We start from the raw sequence: 10,908 nt of genomic DNA, 5'->3' as shown, positions 1-10,908 counted from the left end.
TAAGCAATAGTTATGTGAGGGGTTGTTCCTACCTTCACTCAGAATATTGCACTTCCCTACATTGAATTCCATCTGCCATTTCTCAGCCCAGTCATACAATCTGTTTAGTTCATCCTGAAGAATTCTAGCGTCCTGATCCGACTTAATTACTCTACCGATCTTGGTATCATCATCAGCAAACTTACTGACATCACTACTAATACCTGTATCTAAGTCATTGATATAAATGATAAACAACAGTGGACCTAATACCGAACCTTATGGGACCCCACTCGTAACACAGCCCCAGTCCGATCTTTTACCATCACCCCTTGCTTCCTTTTGCTAAGCCACGCCGTGACCCAGTTCAAAACTTTACCCTCTACTCCGTGAGGGTGTAATTTAAGCAACAGTCGATGGTGAGGAACTTTGTCAAACGCTTTACTAAAATCAAGATAAATTACATCATAGTTTTCATCTTTGTTTACCGCCTCGAATGCTTTATTGTAGAAGGACAAGAGATTGGTGGGGAATGATCTGCTTTTCATGAACCTATGCTGCGAGTCGTGAATTAAGCTATGTTTCTCTAGATGCTCCCGAATGATCCTGGCTATTATCGACTCCAGCATCTTGCCTATAACCGATGCTAAGCTAATTGCGCGATAGCTGGAAGCAGCTGACCTGTCCCCCTTTTTGAAAATCGGCGTCACATTAGCTACTTTCCATAGGCTGGGCACATAACTAGTATTTACCGACATCTTAAAGATGTCGGTTAGTGGGTCACTGAGTACCTAATTGAATTCCTTTAATACTCGCGGAAATATCTCGTCAGAACCTGGCGATTTATTTTTCTTTAGCTTGTCTCATCCTGGATTACCTGCCTGGTGATGATTACATCCCTCAATTTATCGCCATCCCCGCCTTCATACACCTGAACCCTTTCCGGAATAGTCGTTCGATCTTCTTGTATGAATACTGAAAGGAAGTAGTCGTTCAACAATGTGCTCATATTTTCGTAATTTTCCACTAGTTCGCCTGTCTTTGCTTTCAGCGGTCCAATTTTTTCCCTTGTTTTTGTCTTATACATCTGAAAGAAACCCTTAGGATTACTTTTCGCCTCTTTTGCTACTCTAATCTCATAGTTCCTTTTTGCTACCCTGGTGTTTTTCTTCACTAATCTAGATAGTTCGACATACCGGCCCCTGAGATGTGTTTCACCATTCTTTATTTTCTTATAAATTCCCTTCTTTAAACCTATCTCGTGTTTTAGCCCACGAGTCATCCACTTAGAACCATTGTTTTCTTTTCTAAGTGTTCGCTGGGGTATATGCTGACCCTGCCCCTCTACTATTACTCTAACTAAATTATTGTAGGTTATTTCTACCTGGTTCTCCTGGCTCTCCAACCCACAGTTCTGGCCCTCATGAATCCCTAAATCTCCCCAATTTACCTCTTCAAGGTGTCTTCTAAGCCCCTCGTAATTTGCTCTTCTAAAATCTGGCACCAACACTGGGTTTGGTTCGCTGGTCATCGCCCAATCTCAGTTAAAACGAACCGTTCTGTGGTCACAATCTCCTAACTCTCCGCCCACCTCCTACTCACGTATCAAGTTCCCATTATTAGTTAGGACTATGTCAAAAAAAGTAATCTCCTCTGGTAGGCTCAGTAACTACCTGCTTAAGGAAATTATCTTGTATAACTTTAAGAAAATCCTCGGCTTCCAGGTCACCCACTAGGTCTTCCCAGTCTATATTCCTATAATTGAAGTCCCCCATTACGCAGACAATTTTACTCCTGCTCGCCCTGCCAATCTCTTGTAGTATTATACTCGTGTCCTGCCTGTTAAGGTTGGGTGGCCTGTACAGAACCCCTAGAGTTAGTTTTTCTTTCCCTTTGTGAACGTCCACCCAAACCGATTCTGAATCCATATTAGTTTTTACTAAATTGTTAACAGAACATTTAACATATAGCGCAACTCCACCCCCCCTTCTTCCCTTTCTATCTATGTGAAACATCTGATAACCCGTTATTTCAAACTCCGACCCAAAATATATATTTCTTGCATCCTATTATTTATAATTTGCATAATGTATTTCTTGCATCTTTTTACTTATAATCTACATAGCGTATTTCTTGCACGCTATTACTTCAGGTCTTTCTAGCGGGAAATCTAAAAGCAACCGTGGAATCAAGTCGTATTAGTCTTTGGTATTCCCTCTTTCTCCTTCTGTTATATTGCTTGGTTTCTTTATGAGAGGAACAAACATCAAAACACCTGTGGGATTAAATCGTATTAGTGATTGTTTTTCTCTCTTTCTTCTTTGGGTATTTGTCTTTCCTTTCTTCATAAGAGCACCATTAATTATTTCTTCTCATTGTTTTTTCTTTTTGAGAGCAGCAGATATCTTTAATCTTTTTTTTTCTTTGGTATTTCCTTCTGGTTCTTTTATGGGAGCACCAGACATCATTTTCATCTTTCTTCCATTGTTATCAATGAGGCGTTGGGAGGACAAGGGGCGTAAGGGACAGAGCCAGTTTTCTTTTCTAGTTTGCACCAGGAAAGGGAGCCTACACATCGCAGGGAGACGAAACAAGTTGCAAGGGAAAAGCGACCTTGTATTTGGTGTAACGAGGGTTGCTTTTCCCTTGCAACGTACATCCTGTTCTTCCTGGGATGTGTAGCCGCTGCCTTTCCCAGTGAAAACTAGAAAAAACGGGTTCTGTCCCCAGCGCCGCTTCTCCAGACGCCTCGAATTTTTATTTTTTATTTTTTACAGCAAAGGAGACAGCACAAGGGCACACACACAAAAAAAACAATAAAAAAGCCCGCTACTCGCTGCTCCTGTAAAGAATTCGAAGAGGTGGCCGAAAGAGCAGTCAATTACTTGAGAAGAGGTGTCCTGATACCTTCCTCTTGAATGAGTTCAAGTCGTAGGCAGGAGGAAATGCAGTTGAAGGAAGATCGTTCTATGTCAATGTTACTCAACTGTTATGAGCAAAGGTCCAGCTAGAGAAGTTCAAATGTATGTGGAGGTCCGGATAAATATTTTTGCTGGCTCCAGGGTCCAGGAGTAGACAAATCTAATTATATAACATGATGGTCTTGACGATGGATTCTTGCAAGTGTATTTCCTCGACTGACTCTAGGGTCTACAGTCATAGGAGGAAACATAATTGCAAGAATCCATCGTCAGGACCTTCATGGTATTTAACTACCCTCTTCTATCTCTCTGTACTTTTATATCCGTTTCCTTTCCGGCCGTTCTATCTCTGCTGTGGTAGACGGTCACTGTTCCTTCCTTAAACCTATTAATAGTGGTGTCCCGCAGGGCTCTGTTCTGTCTCCCACTCTCTGTTATTCACAATGATCTTTCCACAACAAGCTTTCCTATCCACTCGTACGCTGATGACTGTACTCTATCATTCAACTTCTTTCAAGAGAAGACCAACCTCATACCTTACTATCATCTCTAAATGGGGTGGAATGAACCTTGTATCCTTCAATGCCTCAAAAACCCAATATCTTCACCTATTAACTCGACACAGTCTTCCAAACACCTATCCTCTATTCTTCGACAACCCTCAGTAGTCATTTTCTTCTACTCTAAACATCCTCGGTCTATCCTTAACTTAAAATCTTAACTGGAAATTTCACATCTCCTCTCTTACTAAATCAGCTTCCTCGAGGCTGGGCGTTCTGTACCGTCTCCGCCAGTTCTTCTCCCCCACACAGATGCTGTCCATTTACAAGGTCTTGTCCGCCCTCGTATGTAGTATGCATCTCATGTGTGGGGGGCTCTACACGCGCAGCTCTCTTGGACAGGGTGGAGTCTAAGGCTCTTCGTCTCATCATCTCCCTCTCTCTTACCTCTTCAATTCCGCCGCAGTGTTGCCTCTCTTTCTCTGTTCTGCCGATATTTTCATAGCTCATCCCTATTCTGTCCATATCCCTTATGCAAGGGTTAACCAGCATCTTCATTGTTTTATTCCTTTTGCTGGTAGACTCTGGAGCATCCTTCCTTTGTCTGTATTCCCACCTGCCTATGCCTTGACCTCTTTCAGGAAAGGAGTGTCAAGACACCTCCCGAAAATGACTTCTCTTTTGGCCTATCATTCTGTTTTCCGTTGTTGGAGCAGCGATTGGCGGGCTTTTTGTTGCTACTTCATTTTAGTGCCCTTGAGCTGTCTCCCTTTCTGTGTTTTTTTTTTTTTTTTTTTTTTTTTTTTTACGTCGCGGCCTATTGCGCCGGTGGGGCCTGATGGTCGGCCCAAGGCTTCTTCCCGGTGGGGCCTGATGGTCGGCCCAGCCCGTTCTGGCGCAGGCGAGTGTTTATAGTGGCGCCATCTTGCATTGGCTCATGCTGCCCTCCCGGAGCTCATCTTTAATCCTAGAATCTAGAGTCCGGGTTGATAGGTGGTCTTCTGGACAGCATGTGGGTAGTTTTAAGCCACTCGGCGGCGGCTGAAAATTGAACTCGCGTCCTCCTGAACGCGGTGGTGTTACTCTGTCGATTCAGCCACCGCCTGTGTGTGTGTGCGCGCGCGTGCGCGCGTGCGTGTGTGGGTGCGTGCGTGCGTGCGTGTGTGTGTGTGTATATATACATACATATATATACATATATATATATATATATATATATATATATATATATATATATATATATATATATATATATATATATATATTTTTTTTTTATTTTTTTTTTTATTTTTTAGTCCTGGAGCCTGAGGTCCAGCTACAACACCCATAAGGTCCGGATTCGAACCCCGGGCCGCCAGGCTAGTAGTCCTGCTCTATTATTTCTTCATGGCAGAACCAGACATCTTTCCTCTTTCTTCCTTTGGTGTTCCGCCTTGTTTCTCTCCAAAAGTATGTGCATTCATGTACCGCCAACATCAAGGTGTTTTCTGGATTGCCTGCCTGTGGCAAGGGTTTGGTGCTGCTTTGACCGTCTGGCTGGTGGCCGCACGCCGTGAAAGGAATCTGATTGTAATCCATCCCTCAGTGACGAGAAAGAGACATTTGTTATTGGATATTTCGCTTCAATTCTGAGCTAAAATATCGGATGTATGTATGTATGTGTGTATATATGTATGTATGTATGTATGTATGCCTCAGTCTGTCTGTCTGTTTGTCTATCTGTCTGCCTGTATGTATGTAGTATACATGTATGTTAGTTTGTTGGTGTGTTTTCCCTCACAGTGTTCTCCAGTTTTTACTCCTTAGGTTTAATTTTCTTATAGTTTCCTTTAAAATGCTGGGAACTTGTGAGGAGCTGGAAACGCTCTGAGCCCTCCCTGAGGTCATCACGGGGCAGTTTGGGACGTGAAGTAGGATATGATAGCTATCAACCTTCCCCCCCTCCACCCTTTTCTCTCTCTCTCTCTCTCTCTCTCTCTCTCTCTCTCTCTCTCTCTCTCTCTCTCTCTCTCTCTCTCTCTCTCTCTCTCTCTCTCTCTCTCTCTCTCTCTCTCTCTCTCTCTTTTCTGAGAGAGAGATAGAGAGAGAGAGAGAGAGAGAGAGAGAGAGAGAGAGAGAGAGAGAGAGAGAATACACCTTATCTACTTGCTAAACTGACTATTCTTTTCCAGTGAGGCTATCAACTCGGCCTATTGCCAATCTAGCTCAAAATAAATCCGCATTTCGTACATTTCTCGCACTAATCACATCCGTCATTGATGCTTATAGACTCCCCTGCAATTATAAACCACTTGACTACTTTTCTTAACGGTTTAGATTTGTTTTAACACGACTGGAAACTCTAAAAATGTGAATGGAGTTGCTAATTTCCTCTCTTCTCGCTCCGTATAATAATGTAGCTTGTGTCTTAAGCGCCAAAATTCACATGCCCAATTTGTGTCTGGTAGCTGCATCCCAACTTCTTCCTCACTGAAAGACGTCAATAACTACCAAATCACAAACCAACGTCAGGTTCCAAACAGATTCCGCCTACGTTAAAATCCACATACATTTCTGCCCATCCCTTTTCTGTCCTTTGCCATACGCTTACTAACACGGGAAATTGATATGTGTGATGTTGCTATTAGCCCGCAAAAGAGGTTCACTGAAAGGTTGTATATATAAGGAACGGCTGGCATCTTGATATTGTTGAAGCTGATCTCAGGGAAAGGGTCAAGGAAGGGAGACTTTGTAAGATGGGCGTGAATGCAACCTTCTTGTTTACGATATACTGTGTGATGTTATAGCTTTTTCATAGATTATTTGTCATACGTAGATTTTCATTCATTTCTTTTTCACTTTCACCCTCCTACCCACTCACTCACACTCTTTCACCTACTCACACACTTACACACAGTTGCACACTCACTCACTCACTAATCACTTACTCACTCACTCATCCACTCACGTTATAATTCATTCACTCACTCATTCACTCACTCACTCACTCACTCAGACTTTCCTAGTTACTCAAACATACATTCACCCCCTCACTCACTCACTCCTCTCATTCACTCACTCACTCACTCACTCACTCACTCATCTGTTAGTTGCTCAAACATGCACACTATCTGATTGACTGACTGACTGACTCACTCACTCACTCACTGACTCACTCACTCACTCACTCACTCATTTACCTACTTGCACCACCTCTCAAATCACACCACCCCTTTACGTACCTCCTCAACCGCGAGCGTGATGGCCCCGGATATAAGGAGGCCAGGCCGCTTATACTCCTGGTCCTCCGGCAGCCTGTCAGAGCCGCAGATATAGCCCAGCGTGAAGGTGCGGGGGTTGACGTGGCGCGGGGTGTGGGTGGGGCGCGTGGTGTGGGCGGCGTGGGCGTGGAACAAGGCCGCCCACACAGCCATCCGCGCGAGCAGCATCTTGGTTCTGTGGGTGAGCAAAAAGAAACGTCAGGGATACTTTGGACTGGATTTAGCTTGTTATTCTTAAACGCTTCCGCTTCTAACATCAACTATTTCCAAAGGTCAGACAGGAGACCAACAGAGTTCTAATGAGTGTTCTTGTAGGTTCATGGCTCAGAAGAAAGGTCAAACTACCACCAGGGGAAAAAATCTACCCCTGGAAATGCCCCAAATATCCTTCGAAAGCCTTGTCAAATATCTGTGCCTCGGCTCCGATATGGTTAAGAATGTTATCAGTCACTCTGAGGTTGTCTTCCTTCCCTTCCCTCCCTTCTTCTTGGTCATCCTTCTTAAATTTCTGTACTTCTTTTTTTCGTCACACCCGTCATCCCTTCTTCCCTTCCCTCAATTCCTCCTCATTTTCCATTTTAAACTCTTATCCTGCTTCTCTTTTCGTCCTTTTTCGTCCTTTCTCCTTCTCCTTCCTCCTCCTATCCTTCTAATCCTTCTACTTAAATTCCTATCCTCCTTCTTTCCGTCCTCAATTCCTCCTTCTCATTTTCCATTTTAAACTCTTATCCTTCTTCTCTTTTCGTCCTTTTGCGTCCTTTCTCCTTCTCCTCCCTTCTCCTATCCTTCTAATCCTTCTACTTAAATTCCTATCCTCCTTCTCTCCGTCCTCAATTCCTCCTTCTCATTTTCCATTTTAAACTCTTATCCTTCTTCTCTTTTCGTCCTTTTGCGTCCTTTCTCCTTCTCCTCCCTTCTCCTATCCTTCTAATCCTCCCACTCAAATTCCTATCCTTCTTCTTTCCGTCCTTATCCATCATCTTTCCTCCTTACCCTCCCTTCTTCCTTCCTTCTAATCCTCCTTCTTGAATTCCTATCCTGCTTCTTTCCGTTCTTCTTCATCTTCCTTCCTTCCTTCTTTCCTTTTATCCTCCACCTTAAATTCCGATACGCCTTCTCGTTCTTCTCCTTTATATTTCCTCCTTTCCTCCCCTCTCTCCTCCTCCTCCTCCATTTTTCCTAATTCTTCTCGTCCTTCTCCTCCCCCTGTCTTCTCTCCTTCCCTCCTCCTCCTCCTCCTCCTCCTCCTCCTCCTCCTCCTCCTCCTCCTCCTCCCTTTATCCCTCCCCCTTTCACTCCTGCTCTCAATCTCGCCCTAATGTAGCGAAGAACGTGACATGAAGGTGAAGTAGGAGCCAAAGAAGAAGAAGAAGAAGAAGAAGAAGAAGAAGAAGAAGAAGAAGAAGAAGAAGATGGAGAAGAAGAAGAAGAAGAAGAAGAAGGAGAAGAAGAAGAAGAAAGAGGAAGAAAAGAAAGAAGAAAATGAAAAAGATAATGATGAAAGTGGAGATGAATATAAATGAAGAAGACGATGAAGATGAACATTAAGATGAAGAAGAAGAAGTGAAAGAATATGAAGGAGCTAAAACGTTGTTGATGATAATGATGATAGTGATGAGGATGAGAAGAAGACGAAAAAAATGAGGATAAAAAGAAAAAAAATATGCAGAAAAAAGAAACAAGGCAAGACAAAATATACAGTAAAAAAATCGTACAGGAGAAAAAGAGATGAAGGAAACAAATAGAAAAAAAAGAACAAAAACATCACAAAAAGGAGAAAAATCTATACTGAGGAAGAATAGGAATTCAGGAGAAAAACAAGCCGCAGATGACAACAAAAATGACACAGAGAACGAGGAAAAAGAAGAAGAAGAAGAAGAAGAAGAAGAAGAAGAAGAAATAGAAGAATAAATCTTGGAAGAAGGAGAAAACTAGTGAGAAAAAGCAGTAGAAAACGAAGAAGAAGCAGAAGAAAAAAGAAAAAGAAGAAAAAGAAGAAGAAGAAGAAGACGATGACGACAAAGAAAAGAAGAACAAGAAGGAGAAACAGAAGAAATAGAAGAAGTAGTAGAAGAAAAAGAGGAAGAAAACTAAAACTAAGAAATAAGTAGAAGATACACAAAAAGCAAGAAGAGAAATTCAACAGAACAAAGAAATAAAAAAGATAATAATAATAATAATAATAATAATAATAATAATAATAATAATAATAATAATAATAATAATAAGAAGAAGAAGAAGAAGAAGAAAAAGACGCGGAAGAAGAATAAGAAGAAAAGATGGAAAAAAAGGAAGGCGGTGGCTGAATCGTCAACATGCAGGCGCAGTGTCCCAGGAGGACACAGGTTCGCGTTCCGCCCGCCTCAACAAACAAGCTGGCAATTTTTCAGTCACCGCCGCGTGGTCTAAGACTACCCACATGCTGTCCTGAAGACCACCTATCAACCGGGACTCTAGATATTCTCCAAAAAGAGGATCAAAGATGAGCCAAGCAGGATGGTGCCAATATATTAGTGGCACCATCGTGATTGACTAAAGTTACATCACACTTGCCTGCACCATAATGGGCTGGGGCCGCACCACCATAGGCGTAACGTTAAAAAAAAATGATGATGAAAACGCTACACAAAGAGCACCACCACCACCACCACCTTCCCTTTTCCCTCAAACATCCTACCTCACAACACCACCAAGATACCTAACGAGAAGGATCATAACAGAGAGAGAGAGAGAGAGAGAGAGAGAGAGAGAGAGAGAGAGAGAGAGAGAGAGAGAGAGAGAGAGAGAGAGAGAGAGAGAGAGAGAGAGAGAGAGAGAGAGAGAGAGAGAGAGAGAGAGAGAGAGAGAGAGAGAGAGAGTGTCACCTTACCAACACCAGGGTAGCAAATCAGCCAAACAGGAAACATCTCACGCTCGTTTTGCCAATAAGTATTTCCTCTCCTCCTCCTCCTCTGAACATCATCCAATTAGAGAACGTCGATTTCCTCTTTCCTTCCTCTCTCTCCCTCTCTCTCCTTCTCTCTGTTTTTCTCTCTCATTCTCCTGTGTCCCCTCCCTTTTGTTTTTTTTACGTTTCATTCTCTTTATCTGTACTGTATTACTTTTTTCTGTCTCTTCCCTTCTCCTTCTTTGTCTGTACTTCTTCATTTTTTTTTTCACGCTCGTCAGTTCTGCTCCCTCCTCCTCTTCCTCCTCTCTTCTCCTTCTCTTTGTCTGTACTTCATTATTTTTCCTTTCCTTTCCTCTCTCGTCAGTCAGTCAGTCAGTTCTACTCCCGCGGGCAACCTCGTAATGAGCCAATAGGCTTTCTGTTGCCTGCGTTTCCATGTTTCCATGTTTCCATGTTTCCATGTTTCCTCCTCCTCTCTTCTCTTTTTGTCGCTTCGTTTCTCCTTCCTCCTCAGTCTCTTTGCCTCCTCCCTTTTTTCCCTATCTCTTTGTTTCTCCTTCCTCCTCCTTGTCCCCTCTGTTGGTATTTGTGCCCTTATCTCTCTCTCTCTCTCTCTCTCTCTCTCTCTCTCTCTCTCTCTCTCTCTCTCTCTCTCTCTCCTGTAAATATTTCTTTTAGGTGTTGTCTGTAGCGCCGGAAGGCTCTCTTGGGGGCCTCGTGGACGTCCCCAGCCCGTTAATGGATCAGGCGAATGTTATTTATAGTGGTTGCCGTGATGTATGACTCTTTTCTTGGCTCATGCTGCCCCCCCGGTGCTCCACTTGAACGAAGTCGCTGAAGTTAGGGATGATTGAAGATCTGGGCAGCATGTGGGTAATCTTCCGCCACTCGGTGATGACTTGAAAAATTAGCGTGTTTTGGTGGGACTCGAACTTACGTCCACAGGCTCACCACGCCCGCACGCTGATCACTCGGCCACCGCCTCCCCGTATACCTCTTGTTGTATTTCCTTGCTCTTTGTATTCTCATGTCGTGTCCTGCTGCTTCGCTACCTTCGCTAATTTCTCCATTACCTCCATATTTATTTCATGTATTGCCTCCTTTCTGCCTTATCTAGTCTAGTTCTCTGTCTGTCTGTCTGTCTGTAAGTCTCTGTTTGCCTCTACCTCTCACCGCCCCTCTTCACTCTCTCTGCCCTTTCCCTCTTTTCGTAACTCATCCTCTTTATCCCGTTCCATCTCGAGGGCGACCCGGATCTAGTGTATTAAGTAAAAATGACGCACCCACGCGTGTAATATTGTACAAGGCTCGGTAGGTGGTATTTCCCAGAAAGTCACAAGAAGAGAGAAACTGAAAAG

At 43.2% G+C, this 10,908-nt stretch overlaps 1 protein-coding gene across 2 annotated transcripts in view; it reads right to left on the bottom strand.

Annotated features, from left to right (window-relative positions):
• LOC127009667 (guanylate cyclase 32E-like) overlaps nt 1-10,908 on the bottom strand; it is a 318,091-nt gene that overhangs the window by 173,814 nt on the left and 133,369 nt on the right. For both annotated transcript variants that reach the window (XM_050882945.1, XM_050882946.1), the window contains exon 4: nt 6,622-6,835. In XM_050882945.1, the coding sequence (XP_050738902.1) occupies nt 6,622-6,828 (207 nt within the window). In that variant the 5' untranslated portion in view covers nt 6,829-6,835. The remainder of the gene's footprint in view (nt 1-6,621; nt 6,836-10,908) is intronic.

Source organism: Eriocheir sinensis, chromosome 41 (genome assembly GCF_024679095.1).
Source record: "Eriocheir sinensis breed Jianghai 21 chromosome 41, ASM2467909v1, whole genome shotgun sequence".
In the NCBI taxonomy this organism is placed as follows: Eukaryota; Metazoa; Arthropoda; class Malacostraca; order Decapoda; family Varunidae; genus Eriocheir; species Eriocheir sinensis.
This window is presented reverse-complemented; position numbering and strand designations above follow the sequence as displayed.